Genomic DNA, 20,359 nt, shown 5'->3' on the forward strand with positions numbered 1-20,359 from the left:
GCTATTCAACATTTCCACATTTTTTTTCCTGCAAAGATGTATAGGCTATATTCAACTATCCATTTTCTAGGAATCCATATCTATTGACTTGCTGGCAAATCATGTTCAAGTCCTGTAGCAACTTTGGCATGGAACTAATTTGTTCCTCCAGTTGTTAAAAAGAAAAGCTCCCCTCCCCCATTTACAATGGGTGATGTAAGCTTCACATTAAAATGGCGAGCTATAGGGACAATCCTCTGTTTTACCTCCAACTTTGGAATTGTATGCAACTCCAACCCCGCATTTGTGATTATTTGCTTGCATGGCAATTTCTCCTGCACATCTGGTCCCATGTCTGAGGATTGAAAAATAAGAATTATAAAACATACAGAAGAACAAACATTTGTTTTGCATATGAATGAATTAATGGGGCATAGGTATATTAACTTTTTGTCAGCCTTGTTACTGTTTTTGTTTTGTTTGTTTTAAATTAGTATAAGATAAAACTTATGTTCAGATGAAGGGCACAAGTATTAGAGACAAAGTATGTGATTTCAAATTCTGGCTTCTGCTGTTCACTAAGGGTGTGACCTTGGGTAAGTTACTTGTCTGCAAAGGCTTGGTCACATGACAAATTATATGTAAAACACTTAGAGCAGTGGATGGCAGATAGTAAGAACACAGTAAGTGTTAACTATTGATACTATTATAAGAACTCTGACATTCAGAAACAATTTCAAAGAAATGGCTCCTGCTTTGTACTTTTTGGTAGCAAAGTGGCTCCTCACTTTTCTCCCTAGTGACTGCCTTGGATTAGATTATCCTTGATCAGCCCTAGTAGGATATGCTAGAACAAATCCCCTATTAAGCCTTCCTCCGCTCCTCTAAATATATGCCACACTAAAATGTCTGAAGATTATCTGGTACCAAGAGGAGCTTGAGATATTTGCAAGACATTACCAGCTAATTGGAAAGCCAAGATGCTCCTGAAATCCCAACTGGGGCCAGAAGCCTGAACATGATTGGTTTTGCAGTCAAGCAAAGAGGGTAATTTATGATTTCAGAGTATTTGGAAGAAAAATGCATCTTCAAAACACCAAATTCCACCACTAAAGCATCAATTCTGAAATTCTGAGGATGATAATTGTCTTTTCCCATCATCATCCTGACAACTCAGGAGGGCCAATAAGCCAAAAGCACATTAATGTGAATTCATTTATTTCGTGATTTTATTCTATTGTGGAAACAACCTGTAACAGTGTGAAGGCTGTTGGTGGCTTGGAGGAGCCTACCAGATATACCAACATAGAGTGAAAGAGAGGAAGGGTTAGCTCGGAGCAATAATGTTGGCCAGTTACATTTCAATTCTACTATACTGGCCATCTATTAATTTGGCATAGCATGGAATATAAAATTCCTAAATTGACTGGGCCATCAAGAAGAATTGTTCAACTTCTCTTTTTCCTAAAGTAGCAAAGATGATTTCCTGGTTTCCTTCCACACAATAAGATTCCTGCTCCTTCATGTTAATCCTGGCTAGGAATTCTAAGTCAGGACAATAAAATTATCTTTAATTCAAGGTCTTTCCTGATGCAGCAAACACCTGCTTCTTTTATGTATGCTAGCATTTTCCTGTTTGGGGAAGCAGCCCTCCTGACTTTTTGTGATTTTTTTCAATCGTGGGGCCCCTCCTCTCAGACAACTTTCAAGGACTGATGCAGATTATAGGGAAGAAACCCTACTCTTTCTTGAGAATCATGAGCTTTAAGTTCCACGTGAGTCATGTGGGTCTTGCTCTGCCAGGCAGGATTCTCTTGAAAGTGAAGCCAAGCAGAGGCGAGCAGCACTAGAGATGGAAACAGAGTGCTTGGTGTCCTGAGAACATATTGTTTGAGCTCTTGGATCTTGCAACATCAGAAACTAGAACATCACTTGGGTGAATATTTTTAAAATCCCTTTGTTACTTAATCTTTGAGTTAGGATTCTTTCATTTGCAACTGAAGCTGTCCTGACCACACCCATTCTCTGAGAAAAGTGTGCACATCTGAACACACAGAAGGCACCTTATGCTTTGTGGATGGATTAACGCTCTTTGCCTTAGTAGAAGGAGTAATTCAGTTGTCATCTCTGAGAAATGTACTTCCAGAAGTCACCACTGCCTTCTTATATATTTCCATGTATACAGGATGGGAGACAGGGCTCAGGTCAGCAAAAGAATCCAGTGCAAGTCTTCAGCCTGAGCCAATAGAATCAATCTGCTGACAGACATCCGCAGGTTTGTGCCTTTGTCCTAAAAAATGATGCAGTGTGACAGCACCTATTATTTATCTCTGCTTGTATATGGACGACTGTTCTCTATTGAAAGCTGCAGGAGGATCATGGTACAAATATGTGTTGACATGTTTTCCTCCTCTTACCCTCAGGTTCCACCTCCAAACGTTGAGAGAAAGAAAAGTGTTCCTATGTCATTCTTTATAGGCCGCAGCTCTTTTTCTTTTCTAAGTGAGGTGCTGCAGTAAAAGAACTCTCTATTATCTTAGAACAATGGTAGTAACTGGCATTTAAACAAAATGATTTGTTTAAAAATTATTCCACGAGATAGTTTAAATACTACCCTTATTCTGGTTAAAATATCCTTGTCACACTTGTTATTTAACTAGAAAAACAATCTGTAATTGGTGTTGAAATACTGAATACAGATTTATGCCAGCTTAATAGTAAGCATTACCTGCACTGTTAAGATTTTATTATTTAGTGATTCCTCTTTTGACTTTCAGAGTAGCATTCAAATGTAGCTTCTATTAATCTCATTTACATGGTAATAAAGAACAACAGCAATACAGATAGTTTGAAGAGATAATACCCTTGGAATTGGGGTATAATACCTCTCCAATTGCTGTAAAGGCCAAGACAAAATGGAGCCATTCATTTTCCAAACCTAAGGGATTTATGTCTGACAACATGCTAGAAGGCAACTCTACTTTTTATTATACCATCTGATAAATGATAAGGATGCCACCTTTTTGGTTGATAGTCAAGAGGATCCTGAGAGAGAGTTGCTCATTATGTCATTTCCAAATAGCAGATTCTGAATTGGTTCAGAAAATTGACTTGTCTCTGCTGCTCCCATCGGATGATATTATTTTTGTCATGTTGATTTCTCACTGAAAGAAGGTCTACCTCAGTTACTAAATGAGAAGCTGTGATCATTATCATCATCATCGTCACCACAGCAAACACTTATTTAACTTTTTTATGTACCAGTGTCCAAGCCATATATGTGTGTATGTCCAAGCCAAATATCCTTGTCACACATGTTATTTAAGCCATATATATATATATATGCACACGTACACATATATGGCTTAAGTAACATGTGTGACAAGAATATTTTAACCAGAATAAGGGTAGTATTTAAACTATCTTGTGGAATAATTTTTAAACAAATCAATTTGCTTAAATGCCAGATATACAGATATAGATATAGATAAATAATCTACCTCATTAAGTTAGAGGTATTAAGTGAGTTTATATGTATATATATTAAGTGATATATATATATATATAAAACCTCACTTAAACCCCTAACTCAATGAAGTATTATGTATGTTATATAATACTTATTATATATATATATAAACTCACTTAATACCTCTCTCTCTCTCCTTCTCTCTCTCTCTCTCTATATATATACACTCACATATATATATGTGAGTGTATATATATATACATTCACATATATATGTGAGTGTATATATATATATATATATATATATATATATATATATATATATATATACATACTCACTTAATACCTCTAACTCAAGGAAGTAGAGATTCTTTTTCAAAAGATGATAAAACTTAAGCACAAAGAAGTTAAATAATTTGCTCAAGATCACCCAACTACTAAGTGGCAGATCTAAAATTTGACCTAAATTTGGCTCCCAAGTCTGCTCTTAACTGTTGGGCTATGACATGCTCTATCAATGCTATGTGGAAGATTCACAGCAGGCTATGATCTGGAAGCTCAGGGCTTTCAGGCACAAAACAAATAGCATTATATGGGCTGCTTCCCTGGGGCCTTTGCAGCTAACTCCCTGAGTCAGGGAAATTATATTTTATTTTAATTATTATATTCATATATATAAAACACCTATTATAAATGCTGTGCTGTGAGATCCTTTTGTTTTGAGGAAGGTCTGAGTGTTCCATCTTCTGACTGGAAAAACTCCAGAGAATATCATTTCATCAAGAATTCGGCCACTATGCAGCCATCATACAAGTTATCACCCACACTGGATCCTGGGGCCAGTCCCAGGATCTGCCTGGAAGGACCGTATACTGCCTAGGAAGGAGCCAGTGCCTCCATCTAAGTCTCCTCAGCTGCACTCAAGTGTCTGGGAACAGATTTCCCATAGTCTTAACCAAGGGGGTGGAATGAAAGTTGTTTCTACTCCACTCTAAGAAGGCTTATTATTCCAAGTGCTTATTACCCATTTCCTCAGGAAGTTCATTTAAGAAACATAGGGAGAAGGTATGTTGTCACTCATTTTAGGGGAAGAAAATGGAATAGAGGCAGAGAGAGGTAAGTGATTTCCCTCAAGGTCACCCTCTACTCTGGGAATTGGCAAAGCCATAACTACATTACAAGGCTGTGCCCCAAAAGAGTAGATGTCCTTACTGGTCCTGCATTATCCTGCTTCAGACATATAGCAAAAAGTTTGTCTGAGGGTCTGCTGTAAGCTCTCGAGACACTCCCACTTTGCTCCAAGTGTACCCTTGCCAGTGGTTCCTATTGTATTTTTACTGGAATGTTTTCACCTCTAAGGGGTATTTGCGGTTAACCCCTTTACTCACCCTCAAAGAAATAAATGGTACTGAAAGAAGTCATATCCCTGAACTATCCACAAGCCTCCCATTCTCCCCAAGGAAGTAATAAACACCCAGAAGTTGAGGCCAAGTCCATGTACCCCAGCCTCCCATCCTGGGGTTTGTTGGCTTTCTGGAGGGAAGACCATCCAAAGAAAGAAATAACTTTAGATCAATATTACTGCACCAGCCACTTGGGAGTTCTGAGGGAGAATAAGGAAGGGAGGGAGGGAGGGAGGGAGGAAGGAAGGGAGGGAGAGAGAGAGAGAAAGAGAGAGAGAGAGATAGACAGAGACAGATTTGTCTGACCCAAGTTGGGTAACAGTCCAAGAGACAGAGCCATCCAGAGAGAATAAAGAAGCACTTCATGTGACATATACCAAGAGCTATTAGATGCTTGGCTTTTTCCATCCTCACTTGTAGCAACAAGCCCTAATTTTGACCTTGGGTTTGATCATTTTGGTGCAAGTCTCTTCTGTTTAGAGAAAATGAAGAGGAAAGTTTGAATGTCTCCTTGATGTCTGTGAGAACATTGGTATGAACAAAGATGGTCTCTCCCATGGGCGTGGACACTTGAGGGTCCACATGCCTAAAGGGTGAAGTTTCTTTGGGGCTAGGAGAGAAGTTGAAAGTCTCTTGCCTCTGGGTCTTTCACCTCTCACTTTAGAAGATCTTGCTCTTGGCCTCTGTGGCTCTTGGCCTCTCTCACCATAATGTGGCTTCAAGGGAGAGAGAGTTAATCTGGGAGTCAGGTGCTGTCTCCTCTCTCTTTCCTATGGCCTTATAGCAGCAGGAACTCTGGAAGAGACTTCCGGACTGTGTTGGATTCAGGGGCCAGACCTCAGAGGCATTTCTCTTGTCTGGAGTTTGGCCATGCTCTTTGAGAGAACTGGTGAGGGTGACTGTAGCCACCGTCGGAAGTTGTGGGCATTGTTCAAATCCATTTCTTTACATATATTTCTTTTCATGACTAACATAAAGCATGTTGCTAAGAGTAACAGATTCATAGAGGAATTGAGGGGAGGGGTGGGCTCAAAGTGTGTACTCTTTATGTCTCAAACATTCTTTCTAAAGCTACAACAGTTCAGTGACATTTGAGAGGAGAATTTCATAATGTAGGAAGTTTAATGAAAATATGGTTCCATAAACCAAAGGGAATATAAAAATAGAAACTTTGGTTTCTGTTTTAAAAGCAACAAAATATTGTGGTATGGATGTTGTGCATTAACATTTCCTGAGCACTGAAATGTGGATGAAATATATGGTATAATTTTCTCAAACAAGATAAAAGCATTGTAAAGTACTTTATTTCACACAAATGCACATTTACTCACTTGTTCTCATTTGTGGGATCGTATCGGGGAAATGGATCATGGTCATTATCATTAAAATCATAGCTAGCCTCTGGATCCTAAAGAGACAACAAAAAATAACACTGTGGCATCATTAAAAAAAAAAAAAGCGTCACTTCCCAAGCCTCTTACCCTATGCCTTCCCATCCTGGCTGATAGCTCAAAAGCCTGCATTTTAGAGTTTCTGTCCGAGTCACTGAATATTTATTATACCCACAAACCAGGCAGAGATGATGAACACAGCCAGGTGAGCCAGCATTCAATTCTCAGTGAATGTTACCAAGCCTATGGTTCACAGGCACTCATGGGATATTGGAGCTGGAAGGAATTAGTTTACTTAGTTCAGTCACCTCAGATATCAGATGAGAAAATTGAGGCCCAGAGAAGTCAAATGACTTCCCTAAGGCCATAAAGCTAGTTAGTGACACTTTGACACTCATCTCTCTTATGAATATAGGTGCAAAGAAGTGGCTGAGGGTGGGACTCAGGTCCATGGTGCTCTCCTTCAGCCTCCCAGGCACACTAAATAAATATGTAATTTAATTTGAGAGAGGGTGCTTGAAATTCAAGACAAACTTCCAGGTTCCACTCCCTTTTCCAACCCAATAGCTATGCTTAAACGCCTCCCACATACCATTACTGTTACTTTTCAATGCTTTCTGTATATTTCAATCATTCCTAATTTCTACTCTGTGCTACTATTTTTCCTTCTCTTTTCCTTGGCTCTTTAGCTTGGCTTTATAGCTGGGGAATGTTTGATAGGTGGAAAGGATGAGAGAAAAACAAGGGATAATCTTAAAGATGAAACACCAGCCTCCTGATTTAAAGGCCTAAGATATATGATGGTGTTCATATTATATTATAAACTTAATAAACAATGAAGCAAATTGTTTTTATTTATTTATTTTCCCATTTCTAGAAAACTTTTCCTTTCTCAGCTTGGTATAGGTGCATCGTGTGGTATTCACTTTGGATTTGCATGGAAGGAATCACATTCATATAATTTTACAATGTCAGGGATATAGACTCATAAAAGAGGTGAGGAGGGAAACTGTGAATATGATCTCAGGCAAGGGGCTTGATTTGATTACTTTAATGCCCCAAACACTGAGCAACTCAAAGTCATCAGATTTTGGTAACTTAATTGGTGTAGGCACTGCCCCTTCTTCTCCCAACACATATACTTTTGTACAATTTTTGATCCCACTGAATTATTTCAATGCCCACTGGTACAAAATAAATTCATATAAGCTAGTGGGAAGTAGGAGAAGGGACATAACTTTGGCCCATAATCCCAGGGACTGACACCAGAGCAGCATCCCCTTGAAAAGAAGGAAAGCCCTAACTGTGTGTCTGCACAGACAGCTCCCTAAGTCACAGTTATGAGAAGGCACACACTTACATAGTTGGCATAAATGTCCGTGTGATTCCACTCCAAACCATCATCCAGTACGGTGATAACAACTCCTTTGCCCGTAATGCCTTTTTGCCAAACAGGTATCACATGAAGGTCCAGCTTGGGCAGGGCTGCCGTCATCCTGGTATCTTGCTGGTAAAGAAAAACAAAGAAGCATTCGTAAAATCATCATTTGCTTGCTACAAAATGGGCACTTAAGTTCCAACCTGGAGACCCATCTTTCTTTTTCCTTGGGTCACTCTACTCTTTAGAAGAAGCCAATTCAATGAAATGAAGAAACAAAGTTCAGAGTAGGGCCAAATGAACCCCCAGAGTGCTGCTCTTCTTCCAATTGTCCCAAATGGACATCACTTGAAAAGATGAATCACCTGTGCTCCTTCTCTTTGAACTACATGGCTTTGAAGAATTGTATCCCTAAATTTCTTTCATTTATAATAACATGCTCAACCCTTTCATCTATGGAAGCTCTATTTGATAGTCGATGTTTTCATCTCCCCCCAAATCCTGATTCTCCATTGCCACATTGAGCTCTCATTATATTGCCTGGTGCATAGTCGTTCATGAATGTTTTAGAATTTTTCTTCTAAAGGAAAAAGCAGAACCTGGAATGCTCAGGAGACTGTGATTGCCCCAGGAATTGCAATGTGATTGCCTATTTTTAAGTATGAGTGATTTAGGGGGTAAGTGTCTGTGAGAGGAGATTCAGGGTTTTCCATTTCAAATACATTTTCTGATAGTCAGAGTGTGGGACTGTACAGGAGATAAGTTGGGTAGCAAGGGAACACAGATATAAGCACATTTCTAAGCATGTGAGACAGAGACACTAAAAGAATGCCAGGTACCCAGTGAAACGGTCAATAAGAAATCTATAAATAACCACAATCAAAAGTGTCAGCGAAGGAGCTGCCCTCTTGCTGTTGTGCCCTCCTCCCCATAAAGAGGTTGGGGGGTGGGGTGACAAGTATTTGCCAGGCTGGTATGAAGCTGAATCACAGGAGGCTGGAACTATACACAGATTGTTGGCCAAAGTCAGAGAAGAAGGCCTCTATGTCAGTTGCAGGAACAATTTTAGACTGTAGTTGTTAAGAGTATGGACTCTGGAGTCGTGAATTATAGTCCCACCACTAGCAGCCATGGATTTTGGCAAATTATTCTACTTTCCAATATCTCTGTTTTTCCATCTGTTAAATGGGCACAATTACTATTTCTACAACACAGATAATCATGAGAACAAAATGAATTAATTCATATCAAACATTTTAGAATAGTGTTTGTCACACAGGAAATGCGCAAGTGTTAACTGATAAGTCTCTTCTGCTGCAATGAGCAAATACTTAAGATAGTGGCAAGAGGCCGGGTGCAGTGGCTCATGCCTGTAATCCCAGCACTTTGGGAGGCCGAGGCGGGTGGATCACTTGAGGTCAGGAGTTCAAGGCCAGCCTGACCAATGTGACAAAACCCCATCTCTACTAAAAATACAAAAATTAGCTGGGCACGGTGCCAGGCATCTGTAATCCAAGCTACTCCAGAGGCCGAGGCAGGAGAATCACTTGAAGCTGGGAGACAGGGGTTGCAGTGAGCTGAGATCATGCCATTGCACTCCAGCCTGGGCAACAAGAGCAAAACTCTGTCAAAAAAAAAAAAAAAAAAAAAAAAGAAAGAAAGAAAGAAAGAAAGAAAACGTAGTGTCAAGAGAAACTGATCCCCTTTTCTATCCATTATGCAACAAGAGTATCTAAGTCTTAGCTTGTGTTTTTCAAGAGAAATAATCTTTTATAAAATTCTCAACAACAAATCCTTCTATTAGCCTATACTACTACCATACAGATGTAACATTAAACAGAAGAGAGGACACCCTGCAGGTAGACAGCAACACTTAACAATTTCTCCACTCAAGGATTTGGTAACTGTCTTAAAGGTAGAATGGTTTGCAAGTCTAGACATTTGCAATAGACTTTTCTTGTGTTCCTTCTTTTAACCTCTTTCAGAGATTCTCATCTGTGTCATATAAGAATTGTCATTCAGGGTTGTATAATGCCAAATTATGTTCACTATACTCTGTGAGTGCTTTAAAGGGTTCTAAAGAATAACTTTAACCAAAGGAGATTTTTGCCATAAGTACTGTTTTTGGAACCCCTAACCTGCAAGATATTATTTTTCTGCATTTATCCCAGATAAACTTAAGAAGACAAAAAATACAACCTATTTTTTTCACAGCAGCTAAAGATATGTTTCCAACATCCTTACTCAGCAAAACAGAAGAGGCAGATCAAGAAGTTCCCGTCAGCCCTAATCTCCAGATAATATAGCTCCTTATGAAATTCTCCATCATAAAAAAATAAATCCATTTTGCAAATGTAACAACATAAAGAAGCCAGGTCCCAGGTCCCACCCACACAGTCCTTCTGTAGGTACTTACCAAGTACCATTGCTGATTCCACATGGGATCATTGAAGAGATTTAGTGCTGAGTCCCTTAGAGCTGAACGTTTACTTCTTTCTTTTTCATACTGTTGTTCAGCCCATATCACCTACAAGGATTTTTATAGCAAGAAAATCAAAAGTCAAATATCTACCTCTGTATACTTCCTCTATCTCCAGTACCCTTCCCATCAGAGTTCAGGCAGCTCTGCAATATTTTCATTTGACTACAGATTAAACTGGCACCTCAGTGAGAAGAAGGGATTGCCCACTGGGGAGATGAATATTTCCTCTATTACAGTAAAGTGCACCTTTAGGGGGAGGAGAAGCAGTCAGTGAAATGATAATTCCCTCAAATTATTTACATTGTGGTTACAGTGGAATCAAAAGTTCAGTCTGCTTTCATCACCAAATGGACCATAATACTCATTTTTAAATTGAGGTTTCAGGGCTCCATGGCTGAAAATTTGTCTGCTTTTATGGATTGAGTCAACAAGCCAAGAGACTGCTGTTATAATGCTTTTATAGATTAATTTCTCTTTCTTTACATACAACAGGTAGAAATTGCAAATATTTTATAAAGTAAGAATGGTGCTGTACCATGCAAATTTGAAACTCTCCCTCCCCTGTGCTTCGACCTCTGCTTAAAAGTATTTAGTATGAGACACAGATCCTGGGTGATGAATGAACACTACTGACCATGCACACTTACCATTAATTCAGTCTCATGTATTATGCAAAGAGATCTGACAATACGAAAATTACCTGCCCCATATTTACAGCATAATCCTATTATACTTGAAGCCCTGAGAGAGTGAGGGGCTGCCTTGTAGTTATATTCATTATGAGATAATTCTATACCCTTATTTTTCTTGGCAACATGACTATTTCCTACCCCAAACACATCTTTTCTGCTGTATGCATGATGACAATTCAGTGTGTGGTGGAATATTGTTAATGTGAGAGTACTCATGAATCAGCTCCAAAAATAAAAACTGAAAAATAATTTGCAACTGAAGGATAAAACCATCAACTAAGGCTGCCCTGAATTTTCAATTAAAAATATACTGCAAACCTATTAAAAATAATGGGAAGAACTTGAAAGCTAGAAATTAGTCACTATGATTTATTTTTAAAGTGCTTGTATTTTCAAGCTTAATTGTTTTGGCTTAAAATACCTCAATGCTTGGAATGCTGCCTATCATCTGAGTTGATCTCTGGAAGCTGACTGCTAGGGAATAAGTACTAATCTTTGAGGTAGAGGGTCACTTACACTTGGAGATTTTATTAACAGACTTGTAAAGATAGACTATTGCTGCATTTCACAGGGCTGATTTGAAAGAATATTATCCTCCATCAAAAAAGAGCAATAAAATGAAAACCAAGAGCAATTTTTTAGAAATGGGATATAAGAGGAGACACTCTGCCATCTGATCAGATAAACATCCAATTGTAGAAAACAGTGTTATGATTAATGTCATTAACTCAGAATCGTGTATTAATCTCTAGAAGAGCAGGCTGAATGGTATAGAGGAAAATTTGTAGTGTCTTTCTATTATGCATAATAGTTATCATGTACTTAATTATAAATAATACTTTTCATCTGGAAAGAGCATTGAAGATCATCTACTTCAACCTTCCAATGCAAATTTCTATGGTTCCAGAATGTTTCCTAAAATAAAATTATTCTTGGGCTAATTTTTTACAAAGTTATACCTGTGCTGGAGACTAAATTCTTAGCTTTTTTCCATAATGTCTTGAGATTCCGCCCCCCACCAAATCAGCTATCAAGGGGATGTATAAAGAGTAGAATGGGCCATCTTCATTGTCATGAGATACTTTGAGTAAGAATAACAGTTAGGTATGCTCTATTCTGTCCAATTGTCTCCTATGAAAATGAGAAGGCAGGTCAGTTTGAGTTCTATGTGCATTAATGGGCATGCAGTTTGGGCATGCATTTAGGCAAAGAAGGAATTCTCTCTTCTGCTTAGCCCGGGGACTAAGCCTAGCCAGAGTGCTAGAAGTTATTCTGCTTTTTAGAGCCCAAACACGATGAGCCCTCTCCCTTGAAGTGAGTAAGGGAAGACCTCAGTGGACAAGAAACTTCTGTAATAAGGTCCAGGGCCTCTGATTTGGTCTCCCACATCAAGCAATAACTTGACAAAAAAGAGCTAGCAATGGGTGTAGATGAGCTATATAGGGTCACTGTCCGTGGTCCTAATACAGCATTGTCAGGATGTTGTTGTTTCTTTTACATTCGAACACTGGTGACCCAGGCCATTTCCATTCCCCACCCTCATAATTTGTCTATTTCTTCTTCTTTTAAAAATTCTATCAGTTTCAGAATGAATAAAATGGCAAATTATCTTACAGGCCTCATGAATTCCATCTACTTTCAACAGTTCTATCACCTTTCTGTCACATATATATATATTTTTTTTCTCCCCCTGGGAAGTTGAAAGGATGTTTTTAATCCTCTCACGAAGAGGATCTCTCACTCTAATTCTCTAGGGTGTCCTAGGTAACCAAAATTATGTACACAGATATCAGGCGAATCAGGATAAATTTCTTCCAGTATGGCATTTCTTTGAGAAAAGGCAACACTGTCTGAAAATTACAATACTCCCAACATAGTCAACATTTTCTGATATGTTTGTTGACCTTGAAAATAGACTTCAAAATCAATAGGTACATTAGCTATCTATTCAAACTGCCTCTACCTTATTTACCTATATTTATTTCTGCTGTTACCTAATCATTGAACCAAGATACAAACTAGGATGAAAAGAGATCAAGTGGTTTGGATCCAACAATAGATTACTTATGGAAACATTTGCCTCATGAAGACATGGATTTACAGTTCTCTCATAAACACTAGCTCCTTATACAGCAAAACCAAATAGAAATAATAGACTTTTTTTTCAGTTATACTGAAATGTTATTGAAAGTAAGGCCCATGTATTTCTTTGAGCCCACATTGGTATTAAAGTGTTTGGTACATAATAGGTACCTAATAAAAGGTTGTTGATTGACTATACTGTTAAACATTTTTATTAGTGCTGCCCTCTCATTTTAAATATTCACTTTCATGCTCTTAGACTGAATTTGTGAGTGTACATATAAAATTAACTTCAGATATATATGTAATTATATAATTAAACTGCATATATATGTGTAAAATTAACTTTGGCTCAACCAATTCAACCCAATCTTGTTATTATTATGTGCCATTATAACTGTATGGAAAGAAATTAGAAATATTACAGATAAACAATCTTGGTCACAATAAAAAAGAACCACATTTGCAAAATGCTTCTGTTTTTATTAGAAATCATAAAGAAAGCAGATAAGTTAGAGTATTGGTTTGAAGACGAATGTACAACACTTACACGATCATCATCAGATAATCTCTTAGTGATATGAAAGGCACTCCTTCGAGACCTTCTGGGGTGGTTTTTATGTTTGAATAAGTAGTGATTTTCAAGTGAACCAATCTATAAAAGGAAAGAAATAAAATAAATATCCACTTTCCCAAACAAGTGTATATGGACTAGTTTAAAACTCAGCTAACTTAGAGATAGGCAAATTTTATTAAGCCCATTCCTGGTATCTGAAGTTAACATTTTTCTTTTCTTTTTTTAAACTTTTATTTTAAGTTCAGCAGTACAAGTACAGGTTTGTTACATAGGTAAACTTGTGTCATGGGGTTTTTTTTTTGTGCAGATTATTTCATCACCCAGGTATTAAGCCAAATACCCATTAGTTATTTTTTTCCGATCCCTTCTCTTCTCCCACCCTCCACCCTCCAAAAGGCCCCAGTATATGTTGTTCCCCTCTATGTATTTACGTGTTCTCATCATTTAGCTCTCACTTATGAGTGAGAACATGCGGTATTTGGTTTTCTCTTCCTGTGTTAGTTTGCCAACAATAATGGCCTCCAGCTTCATCCACATTCTTCATGAAGAAGGCACTGATAGAGGTCTTAAGATGACCCTCAGAATATTATTGCTTGAGTTCACAGTATATTCACAGCTCACAGTAGGAGGCTAGTGATGCTTCTATTTTACACACATTGGAGGAAATACATGTTTTTCATGTGTGACAATATCATATTAAAATGCTCATTTAATCAAATATATCTGTTCAAAGAACAATTATTTGTGGTAAGCAGGCAAACACCTGGGATACTATCTATGGTCAGTGCCACTTTTCACTAAAATAAATTATCGTTGTTATAAAATGTAGCCATTGAATTCATAGTGATAAATTGCTATTAGCCACTATTAGTGATCGTTTGATTTTCCACTAATTCAAGGCTTTCAGAAAAGAACATGCTACATTTAGGGCAGGTGTTCCACTTTAGAGGGTGTATACTTCTCTGGGAAGCTATTGACACCTTTGGTTCATTTAGAACTATATTCATTATTCTTTTGAGCTAGTCTCCCTTTACTCAGTACTAAATTTGAAGCTACAAAATCCTCTAGGTAACCCTGCATTTTTAAAATTAAGAAACAAACAATTGACAACAGTATATTACAGAAGAAACATTTTTCTTTAAATTGGTGATTCTCATCGCCTAGAGAATTTTAAAATAGAGAAGCTTAGGCCCTGCTCCAAGCCTGAATCTCAGTGAATCTTCCTATAAGCTGTGGATGGAACTGGGGAGAGAAATCAGCAGCCGCAGAAAAAGATCACCAGTGCTTAGCTCTGTTTTCTCTGCTGTCAACTGGTTTTTCTTCTTGTCACTACCTTAATCCAAGCTTTATCCTGAGGCAATAAGGTACCCAATATAGTAATGCTAAATTAGTGTAATTTTAGTAATATTAAACAAAAAGAGAAATAAGCAGAACCAGGAACGTGCTATCAGCCTTCTACAAAGAATTATTATTCTAGTAAAATAATTTTTGTTAAGTTTGTTTTAAAACTTTTGTTAGTAATGCCATTTTAACTAAAAATGGATAGAGGAAAGATAGTATTGTAAATCATATATAAATATAGATGGTTCCCCCCACTATTTGTTAATGCTTTTGTGACTATGCTATCCCTTACCCAAAGATCCTCCCAAGAATGATGATGTATTGTTTTTTACTATTAAGATTTATGTTTATTTATTTTGAAAAGCAATTTTCACATCGAATGGTCTAGGTTTAGATGCATACCTAGAGCTAACAGGTGGGAAAAAGAAGAGAGATTTAGTTTTTGCTGTCTTCCCCAGTCTCCTCCTACACGGTTACCAGTGCTATTTAGCCTTTCAGTAGCTGCTCAAGGAATACACAATTAAATCCCCAGTGTCTACCCCCATAGGACATACATGATTTGTATGATGCCCACAGTACCCACCAGCACAATTTCATCTGCTACTCACACCCTCTTTGGGTCTCAAAAATTCCTAATAATTGCGTGCAATTCCCAGACTTACTACTAAACTGTATTATGTCTCACTGTTTTCCCACAAGCTGTTTTCTATGCCTAGACTGTCTTCTCCGATCTCATTATGTTCTCCTGGCAACCTCTGACTCCTCTTCCCTGAGCAAATGTTTTCTCCTTTGGGCAGTTTTCATTCACCCCTCTCAAATTCCCTACTACTTTCATTCCTTCAACCAATGAATATTGAGACTTCAAGTACAACTTCTATTATTACACAAATTACAATCAGTTGCAATCATTTATCTCTAAGCTAGTCTCCTCTAGATTCTTGATTGCTTGAGAGCGTTTCTTTCCCTCCTCTTATTCCTCGGCCCCTAACACGGAGCCTGGCACGAGGGCAAGGGCTGGCCAAAAGCAAAAGACTCATCTGCTGCTGGGACACCAGGAAGCCAATCTGCATTGATTTTCCTTTCGGGCATTTCAAAGACAATTTGGTTTATAAAGTTGAGAATGAAGCCTCTAGCAAGAGCAGGCGAATTCCTCAGAGGGTTCGGTCTACAGAATCGCCAACGCCCCCACCGATTACTCATCCATGACTCCAGCGGCGTCTCAACCACCACCTCCAGAAAAAACGCGCCAAAATGTTTTACAACTGCCTCCTCCCACGCTTCAATGCAGACCAACTTCTCAAGCAGGGGGCGAGGGCTTGATTCTGAGCCAAGGAAAGGAAAGCTCTAGCCTAGAAGTCACACTCCCTAGGGTCCCCTCGGAATCGCTCAGCTATAAGCAGTCTCCCACTTAATGTCTTGACGCCCACCACCTCCAACCAGCTACCTATTGACCAAGCCTTCACTTGGACAGGCAACAATAAGCTGAAATTCCCGGGAAAACGATTACGTACTTGGCTAAAGAACAAGAAAGAAATAGATCCCTTCCCCACAGTCAGTTCGGCATCTCGACCCTGCAGTGGGACTGGCCGGGCAAAGTTATGAAGCTTGGACTTTATAAGTTCCCAGTGAAAAGCCGGAGCTCTCTAGAGAGTCGCGGGGATAGATGGTCCCGTGTCTTTCACCCACCATTTCTCCCCCCCGGCTTCCCAGGCTACTCCGCGGCCTCCCAACCTCCTGGTCGCGAGTCCCAGCAGCTGGCACTCTTCCAATGCCCTGGGCGTGCCCTTACAGGCTGCCAGGGCGGACAGCCCCAAGCCTGCTTAGCCCCTTGCATCAGGACTTGGATCTGATGCTGCCATATTGAAAAGAAGGCAACAGCCGGCTCCTGACGCAGACCGCCTCAGTCCCGGGGGATGGAGCGCACTGCTTCTCCCGGGGGCGCTTGGTTGGTAAGAGCTTGAGTGCATCTCAAGTTCCCTGAACAAGCGTGGAGGCATTTTTCTTCCAAACCGCGCGGGAACGGATTTCAATTCTAGAGCGGCCAACAGTAAGCATAAGCCCTACCCAGCTGCAGCGGCTTCCTTCTGCTTGGCTGCGCCCAGCCCAAACAGTAAATAATGCAAGCTTTCTCTCTCTCCAAGCGCCACAGGGGCGACAGGGGGAGCAGCTCCTTGTTCTTTGCTACACTGGGCTCTGGAGAGTGCAACCTGGGGCTCCCACTTGGAAGACCGCGCTCCAGTCCCGCCAGTCCCCTGGGGCCCCAGAAAGTTTCTTGAAAGTGGAAACTCTTACCTGACCCAAAAGGTCATAGCCCAGCTCCTCGGCGATGGCCAAGGCTGCTTCCGGGCCGCCGGGGATCTCCGCTGCCCATTCATTGACAAATTGCCTTTTCGCTTTTGCACTGTTCAGTGCACACCAAGCGCAAAAGACGACGAAAGCAGTGCACTGCAGACTCCAGGCTCTTCGCTCCATAGCTCACACACTCGCTTGAACACGAGTGGGAAGGGAAGAGGAAAAAGAAGCAAGATAGGAGAAAAGCCAGACAGACTCCCCCTTCCCACCCTCGGGCTCTGGACCACTCCTGGCTCCTGGTTGCTCTGCGAAGAGCTAGGAGGTGCGCGAGGAGAGGCTGGGCGGCGGCGAGCGCTCAGTGAAGCGCTTCGGTCTCCAGGCTGAGTGGAGCCCCAGCCCTTCCCAGCCAGAATGGAAATGAGTGTTTACACGTCAAATCGACGAAAGCCATCTCTTGACGTCAGATCTACCTGGACTAAGATCTGAATGGTATTCCCGGCGGGGCGGAGAAGCGGCTAAAATAAGCAGCCAGGGATTAGGAAAAGGAAGGAACTGTTTGCTGGGATCAGTTAAGTCTGCTCCTTGTCTGCCCATAAATTCTGTACCGTGAGAAACATTTTCACTTTTCAAAGAGAAGTGCCCCACTTGAACATAACTACCAAGAATCAAAGGCTGGGAGTGCTTTCCCTCCCTTCCATCCATTTTCTCTGTATTTACTTTATTATCTCATGTGTGTGGCGGGGAGTGGGGAGGCTATAGGATTCTTATACTGGCCCTTTGGGTATCAGCACCTGCTATGAAGAACAAGGCTCTTAGGTCTTTCAAAGAGAGAGGCTAGGAGGGTAAGGAGAAGAAGGGAAGCTACTACTGCCCAAATTCTGTTCTAAATTGTCTAAGAAAATGAGCATGTCTCCAAGACAATGTTAAAGCAATACTTTTAAAAATGAATTTTTAACCATTCAAACCACCTTAGTTTACAAGTTTACTTCCTCCTCCCCTTTGTTTCTCAACCTCAGTAAAATAATATCAGTAGTTATACTCCGATATTGCAAAGCCAGCGCCACCACCACCTTTTAGGGTGTTTATCAGTAAAATGATTAATCATGTGATTTAAAAAAAAAAAACATATTTTAAAGAATTTGTCAACAAGGGGATCTAGGATCCCAAAAGCTGTTATGTTGATTCAGGGAGGGAAAGAGCAGTTTTTATTTACCTCGACTTTCCATTCTGGCTCAGTAGAGCTCTTCACTTCGGTGCTGAACTGGAGCTGTGCCATTACTTTCCCATAAATTGCACAATGCCTCTTTGTGGAAAAATGGTTTCCTGTGGGAGGAGAGCAAGAAAACATCTAAATGAATTCTCCACCCCTCACCCTAGGGAAGTGAGTTCATTCTCCCATGGTGGAGCCTATTCGAACCCTGAGGGATTGAACCTGGCGGGAGATACCAGTGCCTAGTATTCAGCACCGAGGTCTGGACAGCGACACACGCAGGACTGCCGCAGGAGCTGCTCTCTCTTCTGAGCACCAAAGACCTCCACCCTTCTGCAGCTGGCCGGCACCAAGCTGTTTTCCTTTTGATATGTGCATTTCCCTCTTTTGAACAGCAAAATAGGAAATTGGCCGCAGCGGGGAGTGTGGTTAGGTTCATGATCGTGACAACTTGTGTCCAGCTCTTGGGAACGTGTTGGACTCATGCCAAAAGTAAAATCGCCGGGAGGTGAAATTGAGAGAGTATGGTGCACCTGGGAAGTTTTTTTTTTTTTTTTTTTTAAGCTCAACCGCCTGAGGGCGCGATCTATGCTGTAGAAATAGAAGAAAGGGGAGAAGGTTGGAAAGAAAGCATATGAACAAATGGAGAAAGGAAGCAAGAGATGTTCCTTACAAGAAGCAAATGAGACAAGACTTGGTGGAGGATCAGGCTCTGTAGTGCTAATTTTTCATTTGCCTCCACGTTTGCAGAAATGTGCACTAGGTAATTTCTTTAAACATAAAGCATCTTTACAAAATCAAATGCCAATGTTAATAAGCCATGTGACATGGTTAAGTGTTTTACAATAATGTAACTCACATGAGATGAAATGGAATGGGCTCCAATTGATAGCTTTGTTGTCTGTTCTGTAAATCTACAGGTGTGAATGTTGATGGCTGGGTAAGCTGTCTTCTTTTCCCTTCACACCTTGGCCTGAGTTGTGGCCTCAAGCTCTCAAGGGTGTTTCATTCTCACAGCAGACAGACGCTAACTGTGCACTAGCAAGGCAAGAGAAGCCCAGGGCAAATGTTTTATAATGGTAGATGTGTCAGAGGAGGAACATATTTGTCCCTTTCTTATTATTGTTCAAGTAAATCAGTTTGGCAGAGTGTTGGCAATAGGGTCCGTGTCTCTCTCATTAATTAGGCATTTGTCTTAAACGGAGCACCATATAAGCCTGGAATAAACATTTGGTTTATATACCTAATAGAGCAAAGTAAACTCTCACAAAAAGAAGATAATATCCTCATCCACACAATACAGATATCAGTAAGTTAATCTACTATTGTCTGATTTTTATCCTATGAAGCTCTTTGCCAGAACTTCTGGCATGCAGAAGAAATAAATTTCTGCCAAGACTAGAGGGGCAAGTAGATTTAGAATCCATTTTAACTTTTTGTTTGAAGGGCTAGTCCTATCCTGATTTGTAGATCATGGTAGTGACCTCCAGGCCCATCAGTGTTATATTTCATATTATAAATTGGAAGAGCCAATTATCACCCTTAAGTTGGTTTTAATAGCATTTGATTCATGTGATTAATTTATATAGAAAACTGGATACTCCAGAAACTAAAGAGGACGTGTTTCCATTATAAGTTATCAAGTGATTGCCATGCCTTTCATGATGCTCACAACGGCCCAGTGATACAGCTAAGCATTCATTAAGGTTTCTTGGAGATTAAAAGAAGCTACTAAGAGCAGGAAGTAAAAATATGCTCAAAGGAGATCTATAGATCACCATATCTCTTTAGTCTTAGGAAACAAATGTTTTAAACATTTTGTTACTATGAAATAAAACATATACCCTTGGGCATACTAAACAACGTGCTCAATATTTATCACAAAGTGGACACAGTGTAACCATTTGGGCCAAGAAAAACATTTCTAGACCCACAGAATAACAGAATAATATTCCTAGATCTTCAAGAGATGTTAAAGAATGGGTAAGGAAATAACGTAGGTTTAACATTTTCCAGTTATCATGTAGACTTGCCTGTTTGCTATGGGTAACATTAACTGCACA

At 39.8% G+C, this 20,359-nt stretch overlaps 2 protein-coding genes across 5 annotated transcripts in view; one reads left to right on the forward strand and one right to left on the reverse strand.

The window, feature by feature from the left end:
- The window catches only part of PCSK1 (proprotein convertase subtilisin/kexin type 1), a 43,574-nt gene extending 25,173 nt beyond the window's left edge, over positions 1–18,401 (reverse strand). The window contains exons 1-7 of one of the 2 annotated variants that reach the window (XM_054555100.2): positions 18,300–18,401; positions 17,087–17,280; positions 13,427–13,531; positions 10,037–10,147; positions 7,603–7,749; positions 6,183–6,259; positions 246–334 (exon numbers count right to left, since the gene is read on the reverse strand). In XM_054555100.2, coding sequence (XP_054411075.2) covers positions 246–334; positions 6,183–6,259; positions 7,603–7,749; positions 10,037–10,147; positions 13,427–13,531; positions 17,087–17,266 — 709 coding nt within the window. In that variant the 5' untranslated portion in view covers positions 17,267–17,280; positions 18,300–18,401. 2 annotated transcript variants of the gene reach the window in all.
- The window catches only part of CAST (calpastatin), a 799,019-nt gene that overhangs the window by 449,423 nt on the left and 329,237 nt on the right, over positions 1–20,359 (forward strand). The window lies entirely within an intron of this gene.

Source organism: Pongo abelii, chromosome 4 (genome assembly GCF_028885655.2).
Source record: "Pongo abelii isolate AG06213 chromosome 4, NHGRI_mPonAbe1-v2.0_pri, whole genome shotgun sequence".
Taxonomy (NCBI): Eukaryota; Metazoa; Chordata; class Mammalia; order Primates; family Hominidae; genus Pongo; species Pongo abelii.